Here is an 18,275-nt window from a genome sequence, read left to right as displayed (position 1 = left end):
TGGTTGTCTATACTGCTGCTGATAGGATGGTCTATATTGGGGTTACTGATACTGTGAAAGGAACCTCAAAATGAGGTAAATCCTCTTCTTCTTGCACCCCGAAAGGGCTGTTTCAGGTACTGCAAGGTACCTAGGGACTGAGCAGTATCTGTGTCAGTCTTGATGGCCTGCAGTGCATCGTCTACATGCTTGCCGAAGAGAGATTCTCCGCCATAAGGCATGTCAAGAATTCTGGACTGCACTTCCGGTCTGAAAGATGTGGCCTTGAGCCAACCCTGTTGGCGTAATACTGCAGCACCAGCCAGCTGACGAAAACCAGTGGAGGATATATCTAGAGCGCAGTCAATTATCTCTTCAGACGTACGCTCACCTTCTTGGAGGATCTTCCGTGCCTTTGCTTGTTTGCTTTCAGGGATGAGGTCCATAAAAGCCTGCATATCAGACCACATTTGTCGATCATAACGACCCAAGATCGCTAAGGAATTTGCTGCTCTAACAGTAATTGCTGACATGGAGGAGAACCTTTTGCCCACGTTATCTAATCTCCTTCCTTCGCTATCTGGAGGAGTAGAGCTAGGCGCCGACTGGTTCTTAGAACGCCTTTGAGCCGCTTGAGAAATAACAGAGTCCTGCTTTGGGTGACCAGTTAGACATGCCGGAGAGTCCGGAGTTGCCTTGTATTTTTTGTCAAGCTTTTGTGGCACTGGTGGAACTGTTGCCGGGTTGCGCATAATCTTGATCCCCTCGCTCCATATAAAGTCAATAATAGGAATGGCCCTTACAGACTTCCTTGCTTGTTCTTTAAAATCATGGAGGAAGCATTCAGACTGCGAGACAGATGTTGGTAGGTGAAAGCATGCGGCCACCCTATCAATTAAATTGTGAAAGCCACCTATATCCTCTGGTGGAGAATCTGAAGGGCGAGGAGGCGGTGGAGAAAGAGTGGGGGCTAAGTAGTCATCCCATTCCGCAGTAGAATGTTGTGGCATTGATATCTCCCCTTCTTCCTCTTCTCCCCCTGATGTTGAAACTTCCTCTCCAGGAGGAGCAGCTAACACGGAATGAGGCATCATCCTGGGAGTAGCTGGGGTGGAGGTACGCTCCTTGGTGTAACAGGAGAAGTTGGTGGTGGTGGTTGATCTTCTGCTGTAGCTGGGAACCTCCTCCTATAATCCTGCAACATTGACTGTAAATCCTGGATCAAGAAGGCAGGCATCTGGACAGAGTCTCTTGGTTGAGGTGGTTGATAATAGCGCTCTTGATGAGAGTAATAAGGTTGATATTGATCATACTCATCATGGTCATCCTATTCCTGGTATTTAACATGCAACTGGGATGGACTGTGTGCATCTCCAAATGGACTCTCATCAGATTCCTCCCAGTCCAGCAAATGGCTAGGTAATAGGGTTGACACCTTACTTGGTGAAGTGTCTGTAAGATAGATCGCCGATCTGGGCAAAGATGTGATCTTAACCATGGCTCAAAGATCAGGAGACCTGGAAGAGGTAAGAATGGCCTCTATCTGGCTCACAGGCACCACTGGCATTGTCAATGGTGTCAATGACGATGGTCCCGTCGACGGCACTGTTATGACAGATGATCCTTCCATCAACTATGGTCTCGTCGACGATGGTGTCGTCGACGATGGTGTCGTCGACGGTGTCCTTGTTGACTATGATGCAGACGACGAAGATCTCATCGGTGGTATTGCAGTTGACGGGGCTTTCGTAGACGATGTCATCAACGACAATGTTGTCATCGATGTTGTCAGCGACGCAGTCTTTTCTGGAATCCTCATCGACTGAGGTTTAATAGAAGAAATAGGAGCCTTTACCGCCGACGTCAAAGTAGTTGTTGTTGACGAGGTGGTGGAGACGGTAAGATGTGAACACAGTCGTCGGCAACTTAATTTTTATGGATACCTTTCTAAAGGTAGAAGGCTCAGAGGAAGGAGAGTGGCGGGACGACTCCTTCTTTTGACGAGGAGAGGATTGCTCAGAAGAAATTGAGCAATGTAAGCCTTTTGCACCTTCTCTGTGATGCAATTTCTGCCGCTTTCTGGATCTTTCCGCCTGGCCCGGGTCCTCAGATTTGGACCTTTGCGTGGCCTTTCTGACCCACTCTCCTCACCTGAAGCACAGGATTTTGCCTGTAACCATGTCAGAAGTCTACCCTCACGGTCTCTGAGGGTCTTTGTGGAGAAAGTACGGCATATCTTGCAGTCCTTCACCTGGTGTTGTGGGTAAAGGCAGTATAAACAGTCTTTATGTGGATCATCCACATGGAGCCTTTTCTTGCCACAAGTCTTGCAAGGGTGGAAAAGGCCTTTTCTAGAAGAATCTGACATCCTTAGAGTTTTCTTGAGAGAAAAATACTTCTGAAGAAGCAGAAAACTGAGCAGAGCTCAGGGAGACTCCCTTCACACGACGTGCAGTAGAAAATCTGAGGGAAGGAGCTTCTCTGGAGAGTGTTTTAGATGGTGCTGGTACCTGATTGGCTGGCAGCCAGGTCTGGGACCTTTTCACAAAAGGACTTGGATAGACTATATGAGTGACTGGTGTTGCCATTATAGCCTATAGAAAAAAAAATGTTATTTGTTAATTAATGCTTTTTATGTACCATGGGACTGCCACTTCGACGACGGGGATGATTCAAGCATGTGAATTTATGAAAGATCCAATACTGGATAATGTGTGAATACGAGTTTCTATTTCTTCCCAGGAGTCATAGGACTATTTGTATAATGCACATCAATAAAATATCCACATGAATGAGACTACAACTGTAAAATAAAATTGATATGATTGAATTGATATAGATATGAACGTAATTTGAAACTTTTGGCTTGATGAATTGTGCTTATTATATTTAGTGATTCCTTTTTCTTGGTACTACTAATGAAGGTGGGTTATTTTGATGTTGTTGGTCCACTCTTAACGAGGGCCTTAACAGAACCGCACGACTTTAGACTGATATTACGGAAACCAAGAACTATATGATGGGCACAGGTATGAAAAACCACGAAACTTGCAATGAGTGCTTATGACTAAAATATAACCGTGCAAACAGAAATGCTGCTGTATGAATAAAAACATGCACCACTATGGACCCAACCAAAGCAGCATGATTGAAGATATATTTGTGGATCATACAACAAGCTCAGTGTGAGTTGAGACAAGCAAGTAAATCAATGAAACTGCTTGTGGAATTAACCATCCAATACGTAATAAGCAACACATCACCATCTGGAATACAATACTGTGGAACGCATACAGGTGAAGTACCATACAAAAAATGCAAATTAAGCAGCCGGTCACCAATACTAAAAAGCACCATAACATTTTACAGAAAAACAAATCATGTAACCATCTACTATAATCTTTTTAGCTAAGGAAGATTTTCATGCAATTTAAGAAAATGCCCTACACTTCCTACATACTCAAGAAACAAGTATTCAATATAGAATACGAATCACAAGGCTGAGCACACTTTGTTGCAATGCAAGAAAACCTGAACTAAAATAAAGAGTTTGTGGCAGACTTGTTGATCTGATATTCAACAATAGACAGGTGCAAAACCATCGTGTTTGCACTGGACAAGTAGTATGTCACTTTTATTGACTATTTTCGATGCTTCTACAGATCACGAGTGCAGACCGAGAAATCTCCAGATTAGGAACCTATTGCACCGGGTCAGAAGATGAAAGTTATGGCTATATGTCTATGGCCTTCTGTCGTGCTTTCAATTTCTAGTCAAGGGTGTTTTCTGTTAAGAGAAATGGAGACTATAATAAAAAGTGTGTATAAGTGTTCTTTATGGAGATACTGCATATATTTTGAGGTTTCCTTAGTTCACTTTCCTACTGTGAATTCTTGTTAGAACATTGCAGCAAGCCCAGTACTTATTGACTAATGAAGTACGACTGTGGTACTGTTAACTCAGCCATAGACCTTTAAATGCCATTGAGACATTTCCACAAAATCTGTCCTGCATCTCGGCCTACCAGTAACATGGACAAATGGCCGGACATTACTGAGGGTGCCTGTATTTCTTGCGTCCACATCTGTGTTCATCAAGTATCCTACACACAATAGGTATATCTCTCAACCTCAGCACCAATACCCCTCCCGCTGGGGTACCAGCACACAAACAGTATTTGTTCATTCATCCATTCATCCCCACCCCAGAATCCTTAAGAAACTGCAGGCTGTTAAGAGAATAATAGGTGACATATAGGTGTGGGGAGTAGACAGATCTTCCATCCCAGACATTCTGCTTTGAAGCGGAATGGTCACTCAGTGGATGACAGAACTGAATATTAAACTACAGAACATGGGGAGGGTGGGCAAGCTATGTACGAGTAACTCGACCATCTATTTGAGGTAGCTTCGTAAATACAACCTTGTCTTGTGACAGAGGGGCATTTGTTTCGAGCTAACTATCGTGAAGACACCTGAATAATCTGCAAACCTGAGCAAAACGAGAAAGGCCACTTCATGGCAAAAACAGATAAAAGTTGCATTCATGCTTGTAAGTAGGACCTTCTAAGTCAACCAAAAAAACCTACTGTGGTCAATAGAACTCTTTATTTTAGTAAAATAAACAAATTAAACAAAATGCCAGGCTTTGCAGTGAAAAGCACAGCTACCCGTCTCCTCTCACTGGTCTGCGTGCCCATCACCTTTACAGACTCATCCAACAGGGCTTGATGGGAAGATGCACTTTGTTCTACTAAGAGCTCGGGCGAAGTTTGTTTTAACGATCAGCCTGTTAAATAGCTTTCCTGTACTGATCCTCTGTTACAGTCCTTGAAAAGAGAAATTGGATTTAATGCCAAGAATTGTGCAAACATTTTAAATTGTAAAGTAAATAACGCTGAGGGTCGAACGGGGGTAAACAAAACCTCTGTTTGCTTTCTTTATTTAGTTACTGCTAATGTAGCTGTAAGTATGCCAAAGGGCAACACAACACATTTCCCATAATTCATTCCTTAAGTTTCAACAAAATCTCCGGAAAATGAACTTGTAATGCAAGGGATTTACTGTCTGATCCAGCTTAAGAAAGCAAGGATCTTTTTACACAATCAGCTATGGAGTCATGCAATTCCAGGGCCCTCGAAGAACGAGGCATTGGAAGGAAATACTCTTTCATTGTAGAGAGCAGGAGCGGTTTGAACATCTCCTCGGAAATAAGACTGGGGCTAGAATCTGGCTGCAGGGACCAAAAAGCATCTCTTGTGGAAGACACCTCTAACAGGAGAGGTCTTAGCAATGGAATAACGCCCGCCTCCTGAAAGTCTTACAGTTTCACTCCTAGCAAGTCTCCTGAGCAGTAAGAGTCGAAACTAGGAGCTCCAGAGGCTTGATTGCCCAGCAATGGCTCTCCCTGGTAAGATCTCCGTTCCTACACTCGCACCAACTTCCAGTCCCATTTGGAGAACGGAGAGATGCTCATAGGCAGCAGGGATCCCAAAGAATTGTCAAAAGGAAAACCCGGGTGTCTTCTAGCTCACCCCAGTATAGAACAAGCAACATTTGCATACTGGGAAGATAAATTGTGAAATGCACTCACCTAAGTCCTCAATCTTTACTTCTGGTCCTATTGTAAACTGGGGGAGGGTCGGAGAGAGCTTTTCCTTGGAATACGAAGCTACGGAAATAAGAAGAAAATAATTATACACAAACTTTCAAAGCTCTAACCTACACTCAAGTCAAAGTGGAAATAATTTTGGACAGGAAAAATGGGCAGCGGCCACCAGGGTCGTACAGATCATAGAAGCCTCTATGTTACATACATTCTTGACTATTAGGAATTTTGACTTTTGAATCCTTTCTCAAAGTGGGGATTAATCACAATTTGTCAAGCACCTCCTCAAACAAGATACTGCTGGGCTTTCTAACGCTGCAAGACTACAGAAAACATTTTGACCACAACAATTTACATTGGCGAAAACAAAGCAGAAGCGCTGTAGTAAAAGCAGGGCAATGAGGTTGTGGCTTTAACAAATGAGTGATGTATTGCTTGAAAGACTTCAACGATAAGCAGGTGAATCAGAATGAAAAACAAGCCCACATAGCACATGTATCACTTTAGAGTAAGGATAATCTCCAGTATGATTGTTTCTGCTAATGTCTTTTCTGTTTTTGTGCAAAATCGCATTACTTTACAAATTACTGGCTGTATGAATGCCAGTTTCAACTTGTGCAGCATAGCAAAAGAGGGCTGAGCTGGTTAGTGCAATGTGTACGACCCTACCACCACCTCATCTTCAACCCACACTCTGATTTCTGAAATGCAGCTCTCAATCTCGGCAACCCACGTTAAAGAATTCTACTAGTATATGAACAGAGTAGCACTTTCCTCAATAAATGTTTTCAGTTCACGGTACCACTTAAAACAGACTGAACTTCAGTCATAAAGTGTCTAGAATTTTTTTAAAAAGGGACATTCCACAAACAAAGTAGTAGGAATAACATTTTGCATAAACTAAGGGGCACAGAATGACTTCTGTGACTGCATTCTTCAACATACAAAACCAAACCACTGTGTCACAAAAGTTTATTAAATATAACTTTTTATACACAATCTCTTGTTAGTTAAATTGCTTTCTTCTAAGGGGTTACTCATTTTGAGCTGGAACACACACAATTTCCCTATTTGTGTGTTAGTCACCCTCCTCTGGAAACTGGGTTATGTAATAAATGTACTGTATTTTGCCTGGATATGTGTTGAAAATCCGGTTTGCCTGGTCCTCTTATTCAGGTACGAATTGTAGAAACGTTTTAAAAAAAATCTTGTTGTTTGTGGTTGCAATGTGTCCTCCTATACTGATATCTTCCAGCTGATCGTCTTCAGCTTCCTTTAGAACAGATTGAATAAAATAACCTACGCATTCCATGGAAAGGGAGGAAGTTTGCTTTCCACACTCAGAGAAGGTTATCAAGTATTACCCAAGGGAAGTAGGGGGGTTTCACAGCAATGAGCTCACATACTCTGACGCTGGAAGAACACTTGGAACGCTATCCAAGAGTCTTGGAATAGAGATCGAGTGTGCTTGGTGGTAGCTTAAGAGTACAGTTTATCTGCTTTGGAACACGTTTGACTCCGGATACATTCCAGCTTGAAATACCTTTGTATCATTTGGCATTAGTGCAAAAGTTAAAGATAGGCTTTCTCTCTCTCACTCCCTGTCCTTTCCAGCCAACACTATAGGGCCCGTCTGCATCCAATATATACATAGTGCAAGTCACTTAAAAATCGAACACATATTTTCAGAAGTACGTTTATAAACTGCATCTAGTATGAACAAACATTACTCACCTGTTAATACTGACACACAACTTGCCACATCAAGTTGTTGAAACTTTGGCATTAGGCCTTTATACCTATGGGTTCTGCCAGCCGGTGGTGCAATTAAACACATATCAATCCTCATGTGCCTACAAGGTCCCCATGTCTCCTGCACTTCCATGTTCAGTTTGCATATGGAAACCCACCCAAAAGCACCAATATAGTGCACTGCAGTTCTGAGGGTAAAGAGAGCAGCCAGGTTGTTTATCTTGACAACTCTGCCTTTAAGATTTGCTTCTTCCATCCCTAACTTGTGGGCACGGATTACAAAGCACAGAACATTTAGAGACAGTGCCTTTTTTGTGCCATGCTTGGTAGTGCCACCTGCGCGAAAATGAGAGCCTGTACTATACCTTGATTCCAGTATTTAGCATTAGTACAGTGGTGAGCAAAGCTTAGAGAGTTCAGAAGTATTAAATGGTTTCAGAGAACAATCTAGCGAACTTTACACTCAGAGAGCAGTAATAAATCTAAAAGGATTGGTTGAGTAGAGTGATCTATTAATGTCTGCCATAACAAAGAAGGACGCTGAATACACCTGGAGGCCTTCTACTAAAGCACATTTCAGCCAACATCATATGGAATTTAGACAGTCTTACTCCTCCTTCATGAATCAATGCAAAACCTTACAGGTCTTGTTGTGTCTCAAATTGTCACGTTATTTTTTAGGTCTCAGCACATGCATATATTAAGAAAGGCAGGGATGAAATCTACTGATAAATGTGAAAATCAGAAAGGACATTAACAGTGAATGGCTGGATCCAGGGAACGCCGCAAGTGAGGTGGGTGACGAAACAGAAAACAACCTTCCAAGTCGATTATTCGAACAAGAATGAGCAATATTCACTTTAATCAATCCATAGTTTAGTAGGAAATACCAGTAATCAAAATTTAAATGAAAACGGTAAACAGTAATACCGGGAAACATCTACAGGACCAGAGAAGTTAATATTCTACTGCAAAGTTTAATAGTAACAAAAATGAAGTCTGCAACAGAAACTCACTTTTAATGTGGTAACTTCTGGAGGCTTGAAACAGCGGGGAGTACACAACGTTCTAAATATTTCCTCTCACTTTTAAAGGAGAGATGTTAAACAAACATTATTGGTTTCAGATTAAAATACATTTGCCATGGCTGAAACCAAAATGATGATTTGTATGACATAAGTGAGACAATAAATAGGAATCTTATTTGTATTCCTGAGAAAAGAGCCCAAGTTCCAGCAGAGGATCAAGAATACTGTTTCTTACCAGCAATTGCATTCTACCAACCAAACTTAGGAGTTCCTCAAAATTTTGATTAGACAGACAATGCCTTGGTTATGTACTTAGCTCCCAGAGAAAGTTGACTTTCATGCACTGGAAGTATCTGTTTGTTTAACAATTTTTTTTATTTTCACTGATTATAGTTGACAGTGTGTGTATACAGGACATCTATCTAATGGTAAACATACAGTATGGCAGGAAACATCTGTACTGTAAAGGATGGTTAGGGAGATTGAAGTTATAGTCCCATGTCCACTTACAGTAATATGTTCAGAATGATTCATCTAGAGTCTAGACCTATAAGCACCGCCACTATCTTAAAGACTATTTTTCACTGCAAATAAACCGAGCCTGTCTCAGGGAGGTATCTCCTGGAAAGTACTAACCGCTGTACCTTCAGGCCCTGGACTAGGTATACATCTGTGTATTGAAGCAGTGTTCTGTGACAAAGGATTTCTCGAGTGCCACCCTACATTTTGAGAAACAAAAACACTGCAAGACTCCCTCCCAGTCCAGACTGTCAATGTTTATAATAGAGACTACAGTTAGCCTTGCTTTACAATTGTGTCCTGCAGGAAAGAAGGAAGTAATGGATATGCAGTGAAAGACCGAATGCCCAATCTTTATGGCTTGCATTCATAGGGTAGTGGGGTGTTGTCTGAAGCCAACTTGACCAATTTGTTTCGGGATAAACTAGAGTGTCCTCCACACTGCAGGTCATTATGGACACTGTCTCCAACCCTGAGCTTTATAATTACAAATCACCGATTTTAGGTGTGTTGGCCTACTTAGTACACTATAGCTAAAACAAGCCTACAACACACAGAATGCATTAGATTGTCACACAAAAAGCACAGGACTGTAAAGAGTGCCTATAGTGACCTGGAGGAAGGTGAAGGGTAAACACTGGAAGAATTTCAGTGTTAGAAAAATGACCGTCAGTTCTAGCATGCCAATATGTACTGACTTATTTGAGACAAAGTGGCTGAACTTCGCGGAGGACTTTTTTGTTTAATCAAGTTCACACTTATAACAAACTCAATCACTACTATGCAAAATGAACGCCATGAATCACATTATAAATAGCTTTCAAAAAATAACTAGCACACAGAAAGCAAAATGCTGAGAAAGGGACCCAAAGTTTTTACTTCCTGTAGTCAATTCAATCAGCTTCATTCGGTTTTAAAACAAAACCATAAAAGCATGACAATACACATCATAAAATCATATCAAAAATATTCCACATCATAAAAAAAATTATTACACAACATCGTGAAAAAATGAAGTGCACAATATAACATCTCAGCGCCTTAAAGAGAGGGCACTAGCTTCACCACGTGGCCGATTCCTATTCCCGTTATGTTGCAAAAATGGAAAAACAGACAGATACTCGGTAATATGCTCAACACTACTCGCCTAAAGTGCATGTGGATATCATATAGCATGTTTACAGATGAAATCAAGCATTATAAATTAAAAGTTAAACGTGCAATCTCTAACAGAATGAGAAAACTTTTTGGGGGCTGGCCATAAAAATAAGGAAATGTAAAAAGGGATAAGACCCCAAATATATTTCAGCATACATGGTTAAATATACTGACTAAAACCTACAGCATAAAAATGAACCTGGCATAGGGATGACAATTACAAGTAAAACTCGCATGAAAACATAATTTAATTCCTTACTCCGCTCCCCATCAATTTTCTATATCTAACTGCCGCTTTAAAGAAGTAGCAGACTATGACAGACGTCAGAACTGCCCAGTAGCTGCAAACAGATTAGCCCATCTCTACACCTTCGTAAATTTTACTTCTTTAAAGTTGGCTTCTGTTAGAATAGGAAGAAGGCTCTATAAAATCCGAGTGCAGCTCAACCTGAGCAGACGACCATCACCAGGGCAGGCCAGCAGGGAAGCACCCACAAAACTACAGGACTCCGAGAAACACAGAAGTTGCCACACTGTGCCGGCTCTGATTCGCAAAAGAAGAGATGTCTGCTGTAAGCTCAAATGAAAACAAGCATTTACAATGCAATTGGTCTTGCATTTACTTGAGTTAGAGCTATTGATGTTGTAAATGTATAACTGGACTTTTCTTGCTACATAATTCCAGTGGCTCTGCATGGAGCTAAAGGGCTAGCAGGCCTACTGGAATATAATTTAAACAAGGCTCTTAAAACACAAACTACTCCAGGAACATTTACCAATGACTGACGTATTTTTGAAAGGCAAGCCCAGGAACGAATGGAGGTGATGGGAGTGAGGTGGGCGTGGTTAAAGTACACAAATGGATTACAACAAGTAAGAAAAGTAGCACTTGCATGTAGCAGGATGAGTTTCTCATGCATGGAACTGGGAAGCTTGAAAGCAAAGTATAGGGTCTACATCAGTTTACCAGATCCGTGCTTGTCAGCACTGAAAGTGATACTGTGCATCTCTAGCCAAGAAATAGCACCATAGCGAGGCTTACTGAGTCAACAAGCAGCTCTGCAAGACCATGCATGACAAAAGGAAACTTTTAATGTGAAGCAGTGAAATAAGAATTGTCAAGGATAGGGTATCTCAGCACTATACAATGATGAAGAAAATTAAAGTGTTTCACTATAGTTAAACGGGATGCACCGTCCTCTCCGTAACTGTGACTTGAGGTAACTGAGAAACAATGTGAAGTAACTGGTAGTCATGCAAAGCTCTCCACTAGTTGCCATTGTGCTGTGTAAAACGTGAAAGTGCTTTGACTGCCATTGGCGTGAATAAAAACCAAAGTAAACAATGAGAAGTAACTATTAGTCATGCAAAGCGCTCCACTAGTGGCCATTGTGCTGTGTAAAATATGAAAGTGTTTTGGCCGCCATGCACGCAAAAAAAAACCAAAGTAAACAATGAGAAGTAAGCGCTTCAATACTGCCCACTGCGCTATTTAAAACGTGAAAGTGCCACGGCCCCTATGGCCAAGAATTAAAAAGTAAACAATGAGAAGTAACTGCAAGTCATACAAAGTACGGCCGTTATATGAGCACGAACGAAAGACAAAGTTAACAATGAGAAGTAATTGGTAGTCATGCAAAGCGCTCCAATACTGCTGATCAGGATTACACTGTGTAAAACATGAAAGCGCCATGGCCACCATGAACGGAAATGAAAAAGTAAATAATGAAAAGTAACTGGTAGTCATGCAAAGCGTGGCTGCCATGACCGCAAATGAAAAACAAAGTTAACAATGAGAAGTAATTAGTAGTCATGCAAAGTGCTCCAATACTGCAGATTGAATTCGCATTGTTTAAAACGTGAAAGTGCCATGGAGTGAAAAGGGTAGAGAGCAAATAATAAAGTAGTTAGCTCACAGTAACACATATCGGTAATCGTGCAATTATACCTGTAACAGGGTCAGTGTCCAAGGCGGTAACAAAACTGCCCCAAAGCGCAAAAAACAAAGCATGCAGCAATGACATTAAGGGATTTCTGAAAGGCAAGCCCAACAAATGAAAGTGATGGGCGTGAGATGAGCATAGTTAAAGCCCACAGAATAGAATACAACAGGTCTCAAGCACTTGCACGCTCAACCTAATAACTGGAGGTCTCCGGAGACGCGCAGAGCATGAGTGCTTTATTTGTAAAATAACACGTGCTGGTACCCAAAACATTGCTCATATAGCAGAGGCTGGCGCTAGAAACAAGGTGTCTGCTTTCTCCATTGGTGACGGATTTTCTGCATTTCTCTTCCTCCGTCTTTTTGTTCTGTTTGTTTTTCTTTCTGTTGCTCTCAGGAAAGGCCTTATGTGGAGAAATAAGTGCATGTGCCCCCACCGACTCAGATAAAGCACTGCAGTTCATAATATATTCTTTAACAGAGCTCTTTCTAAGTTTACAATCCACTCTTAGGAGTAACTACATTCTTGGTAGCGATGTTTGACCATCAGCTTATCAATTTCGCGTAAAGTGACAGGAGCAGAAAACATATTGGGCAAGCTAAGTTAGCCCTAAGAGGCGTAACCCAACCATGGGACTGCCAAGTCTTCATCTATTTTAGGTAATCTAATATAATGTCCCTGGTTAGACTGGCCATTGAGCTAGTCAAGACACTGACCCAAAGCAGAATAGGGAGCAGCTTTGCTTTGTCCGCAACGTAGAATGACAAAGTAGGAGGTAGTAGGGGGAAGAGAAAGAAGTTGCCTGCATATGCAATTTTCCTTGATCTGTAAGGGTGAAGTGTTAAAATGCCTCCAGGAAGAATGCCTGGTGTGTGGTAGACACCTATGGTGTTTGCACCTTATACAAGTTCCAGGCAACCCCTATTAGTGAATGAAGACAGGGTCTAGGAAGCCAGGGCTCTCTAGTGGTAGCTGTGGTGAGCAGCAAAGACTTATCTAGGAAGGGTGTAAAACATTTGCAATACCACAGCAGTCACACACACAGAAACTTATCACACCTGAATGGAAGCACACAGAGCTACAAAAATAAAGGTACTCTATTATAGTAGCACCGAACTAGATTAATTATAGGCAGCCCCCCCAACTGGAGGTAAGTGCACACACTATATATATATATATATATATATATATATATATATATATATAATATTTAGGAATTCGCATATAGAAATAACAAGCATTGGCAATAATTAGTGAAAAATAGTTAGGGCCTTATAGGGGGCCAAACCATACACTAAAATAGTGGAATGCGAAGTGAAGTCCCCCACCCAAGGGTATGGAGTAGTTAGAGGGGAGCTGGGAAAACTTTGGACTCTATGAGGTGAGTACCTAAGTGATCCCCAGCGACAAGGAGAGCAGAGGTAATTCCCAAGGAGTAACAAGAGGACTTAGAAAGAGGAAGATTGCAAGACCAGGACCAGTCCGGTAGAGCCCAACCGTGGATTCCAGGAGAAGAAGACCTGAAAAAGAAGGGGACAGAGTCTGATCCACTTAGGAGTGTCCAGACAGGGCAGGAGCCACTACCCGCCCTTCTGTGGACAAAGAAACCAGGTCGAGGAGGGAAAATGAACATCAGCAGTGGAGCGCAGGAGCTGCAGAGATGTCATTGGAGCCATGCAGATGATGTCCCAAATCGGTAGCTGGGTTGGAGTTGGTCAGTGGTCAGGAGGGCCACAAGCAGTCCTTGGCAAATGCAAGTTGGAGCAAAAGAAGATTTGCAGAGCTGAAAAGGACCGGCAAAGTCCAGGGGACCTAACCCTTGGAGTGGAGTCCGGGATGACCCTTAGCAGTCGGAAGAGCCAGCAGAAGCAGTCGCAGCCCCCACAGGCCACCCACAGGCAGCAGGCATAGTAGGTTGCTGTGAGATCCAGTCAGCACACCTGGAGAGGAGTCCCACGTCACTGGAGCAGCAGAGGAAAGAGTGTCCTTGCAAGGATGAAGTGCTGAAGGCCGAGGCTACTTGGAGTGTGAAGATCCCTTGGAGCAGGAGTTAACAAGCCTTGGTTGCTGCAAGTGTTGTGGTGTACATGGGTAGTGTCCTGCAAGGAGAGGCAAGGGCTCACCGTCTCCCAAGTTGGACAGCAGATAGAGAGGACCAAAGGAACCACTCAGACCCACCACCTGTGTTGGAGATTCTTGCTGCAGCCAGATGGCAGAAGATTCCAGCAGCCGGTCGTCATTGCCTTAGGTGTCTGCGGATGCAGGGGAGTGACACCTTCACTCCATGGGAGATTCTTTCTTGCATCTTTGGTGCTGCTGTAGTGTCACCAACCCAAGAGTATGCACAGCTGTGGAAATGTTGCACTTGCTGGAAGAGCCATAGAAACAATGCGAGGTCGTTTTGGGAGTGTGAGGCTTGTTTTGTTCCTACAGAGTCCAGTTGCGGTTCTGGTGGCACTCTGGGCTAGGAGGGTCTGCCATAGGGGTGACTTACAGTGACCTGTAGTGACATGTAGTGAAAGGGTGCATGCACCTTTTATGCAGGCTGCAATGGCAGGCCTGCAGACATATATTGCATGGGCTCCCATGGGTGGCACAATACATGCTGCAGCCCAAGGGGAACCTCTGTTGCCCTAATACCCTTGGTACCTAAGTACCATATACTAGGGACTTGTATGTGGGCACCAGTATGCCAATTGTGGGGTGCACAAAGTCCTAGCAACCATATTTAGAGGTAGAGAGCACAGTCACTGGGGTCCTGGTTAGCAGGATCCCAGTGAACACAGTCAAAAAAATACTGACAGCAGGCAAAAATTAGGGGTAACCATGCCAAGAAGAGGGTACTTTCCTACAAAAGGAACTAAGGATATGTACCCCTAACAGTCGCTTTGGTCAAGGGCCCAAACAACAGGCTTTGCGCCAGGAAGGAGACCTAAAATTTATGACACAGCCATCCTGGGACCGATCCACCCTACCTTTCTGGTTAATTTAAAAAAAAATAGTTTTGTATTGAGATTTGTTATTTCAACAAGAGCAAAGAAAACAAAAAATGTGTCAGAAGTTAGAAACAGCATAATTGTGGATGGAGTACTGCATTGTGTGTGATGCCCATATATGAGTAACACTTCATTTCGACATTAGATCAGCAACCGTACATCTGTATTCAAAATGAGATATAGTGTGCACAGAGTCTGGGGGTTCCCCACAATGCTTTATTTGTAAATAAAAAGGTGCCGGTGCCCAAAGCTCTCGTCTGAAACACGCAGCTGCTGCAATTAAATGTGAGAGCACAGAATACTGAGGCAGGTTAATCCTAAAGCCATCTCAGGCCTCTTTAATCCATCTACATCCACTCCCTACCCCTACAGCTCAATCCTGCAGCTTTCTGCTTTCTCCCTTCATCACGCTTTTTCTTTTTTATCTTCCTCCATCTTCCCCATATTTGCCGTTTGCTCACAGTGAATGTTTGAGGCCGAAAAATAAGTGCCGGCCCTCAAAATTAAGAGCTGGTGCCCAGCACCGGAAACCACCAACACAAATTAAGCACTGGTTCCCCAGAGGCTTAACAGAGGCCAAAGTTGATAATACTAATGCTCTCTTTTGTGGTAGTGTGGTTGAGCAGTTAGGCTTATCAGAGGGTAGTGCAAAGCATTTGTTGTACACGGCCAGTGAAGAAATGGAGCACCCGCTCAATGATTAACTCCAGGCCATTGTGTTTACATGGGAAAAATATATTTCTTACTTTATTTCTAGAACCAAAAGGTTCTTGTTGCAGGTAAGTACATTTGTAAGTATATATCAAGCATATGTATCAAATGTACTTTGTTTAAGTTTGGGAAATAAAACAGTTTACAGGCAATTGACTTCCAAATTTTTTTGGAACAGTCCTGCGGGGTGGGGGGGGGTGTTAGTGAAGTTTTGAGCAGAGTACTCGACTTAAAGTTCCAGTCTCCAGGGGTTAGGATATTCACTGGTCAAGGTTTAAGATGACCCCAAACATACATCACAAGCAACAAGGGCCAGCCAGGTGCAGAGGTGAAAGTTGGAGTAGATTTAGAATGGAATCCTATGAAGACTGGGGGCACTTGGAAACAGATCTGCTGGCAGGGAAGTACCCGCCACTTTGGAGGGATGACCTGGGGGGTTTAGGTGAGCACCAGAGGGAGGGGGGAGGAGGAGGAGGGGGGTTGTCACAGGTTAGCACCAAACACAGCCCCTCAGCGACGGCCGGGTGCAGGGTGCAAACACAGTGTTGGGCTCCCAATACTTTCCAATAGGGGAAACATAGGGGTCACAAAGATGCTGCAGGCTGGGTCCAGGGGGGGGTTGGTTCCGGAATACCAAAGGCTGGAGAAGGAGCAGGGCTGCCTGCTGACCGTTGATGGACTGTCGGTTGGATTCCCATGGCCAGGGGGCTGCAGGTGCAGGGGTACTTGGGCGTTGGGATATCTTTTTCCAGTTATCTCACGGTCAGGGGAGTCCTCTGGATTTAGGCTGCAGACGTTGTGTTGGCGAGGAGCGGTCAACCCAGGTTGGACACATGGTCAGCATCACCTGGGGACCTGCTCTGGACCAGCGGGCCACCTGCACTTGGGCTGTGGGCATCGGGTGCAGAGTGGGCAGGACTACCGGATCCGGGGCAGTTCTGTCCTGTGGGGATTTGTATAGGTTGCTGGTCCTGCTGGATGTGTTGCCTTTTGGTAGCAAGGCTTCTGAAGCTGCAGGCAGGCCGGTACGGCTGGGGCCAAGACATTTGGGGGCATATTTATACTCCGTTTGCGCCGAATTTGCGTCGGTTTTTTCGACGCAAATTCGACGCAAAACTAACTCCATATTTATACTTTGGCGTTAGACGCGTCTAGCGCCAAAGTTCATGGAGTTAGCGTCATTTTTTTGCGTGAACACCTTCCTTGCGTTAATGATATGCAAGGTAGGCGTTCCCGTCTTAAAAAATGACTCCGATGCATATGCGTCGTATTTATACTCCCGGGCAAAAATGACGCCCGGGAGTGGGCGGGTCTAAAAAACCCGCATTAGCGCCGGATTTTAGCGCCTGGGTCAGGGCAGGCGTTAAGGGACCTGTGGGCTCAGAATGAGCCCAGAGGTGCCCTCCCCTGCCCCAAGGGACACCCCCTGCCACCCTTGCCCACCCCAGGAGGACACCCAAGGATGGAGGGACCCACCCCAGGGACATTAAGGTAAGTTCAGGTAAGTATTTTTTTTTTTTTTTAATTGTGGCATAGGGGGGCCTGATTTGTGCCCCCCTACATGCCACTATGCCCAATGACCATGCCCAGGGGACAGGAGTCCCCTGGGCATGGCCATTGGGCAAGGGGGCATGACTCCTGTCTTTGCTAAGACAGGAGTCATTTCAATGGGGGTTGGGCGTCGTAAAAAAATGGCGCAAATCGGGTTGAGGCGATTTTTTTGCCTCAGCCTGACTTGCACCATTTGTGGACGCCCATACGCCATTTTCCCCCTACAGAATGGCGTTAGCCGGCGCTAATTTTTTTGTCGCAAAACTGCGTTAGCGCAGTTTTGCGTCAAAAAGTATAAATATGGCCCTTGGTGTCTGTAGTCTTGTCTCCTGGGATCTGCTTAGCAGTCCTTCTTGCTTCTTTCTTCTTGAGGTTGGCGGGAATCTGGTGAGCTAGGTTCAGGGGTGCCCTTAAATCCTAGAATTAGGGGTGTTACAGGGGTCAGAGACAGTACCCAATGGCTACTGTCCCAGAGGGTGGCTACATCCTTCCTGTGCCCACTCCCTTTGGGGAGGGGTCAGATTCCTAACCCTATTGGTCCCTGTCCTCCACACTGTACGAGGCTGGCCTGGTGTGTAGTGGGTACCTATGGTACTTACACCTTATACCAGGTCCAGTTATCCCTTATTAGTGTAATGAAGGCATTGTCTAGAAGCCAGGCTCTCTTGAGGTAGCTGTGGATGAGCAGCCAAGGTTTATCTTGGAGACATGCAAAGCTCATGCAATGCCACTGTAGTCACACAGTACTTACACACATGAAAGCAATCATTCAGTGTTACAAAACTAAAGGTACTTTATTTTGGTGACACAAATACCAAAAGTACCATAGGACTATACTCCCTTAGGAGGTAAGTAATACATAAATTATATACACTGGTATGCAGAAATAGGTATAAAAACAGTTAGAAAACAGTGCAATTAGTGAAAAAATGGGCCTAGGGGAGCACAAACCATATACTAAGAAAGTGGAATGCGAATGTCGGTGCCCCACCTAGGCAAGTGTAGTGTGTAGAGGGGAGCTGGGAGTACTA

At 43.7% G+C, this 18,275-nt stretch overlaps 1 protein-coding gene across 2 annotated transcripts in view; it reads right to left on the bottom strand.

The window, feature by feature from the left end:
* Positions 1-18,275, bottom strand: part of EFNA3 (ephrin A3) — a 362,074-nt gene that overhangs the window by 36,032 nt on the left and 307,767 nt on the right. The window contains exons 4-5 of one of the 2 annotated variants that reach the window (XM_069218412.1): positions 5,572-5,649; positions 4,629-4,807 (exon numbers count right to left, since the gene is read on the bottom strand). In XM_069218412.1, coding sequence (XP_069074513.1) covers positions 4,800-4,807; positions 5,572-5,649 — 86 coding nt within the window. In that variant the 3' untranslated portion in view covers positions 4,629-4,799. Of the gene's footprint in view, positions 1-4,628; positions 4,808-5,571; positions 5,650-18,275 lie in introns of those variants that run through there. The other variant, XM_069218411.1, reaches the window with a different exon arrangement.

Source organism: Pleurodeles waltl, chromosome 12 (assembly GCF_031143425.1).
Source record: "Pleurodeles waltl isolate 20211129_DDA chromosome 12, aPleWal1.hap1.20221129, whole genome shotgun sequence".
NCBI classification, from domain to species: domain Eukaryota; kingdom Metazoa; phylum Chordata; class Amphibia; order Caudata; family Salamandridae; genus Pleurodeles; species Pleurodeles waltl.
The sequence above is the reverse complement of the archived record's forward strand: the minus strand, read 5'-3'. Positions and strand labels throughout refer to the sequence as shown.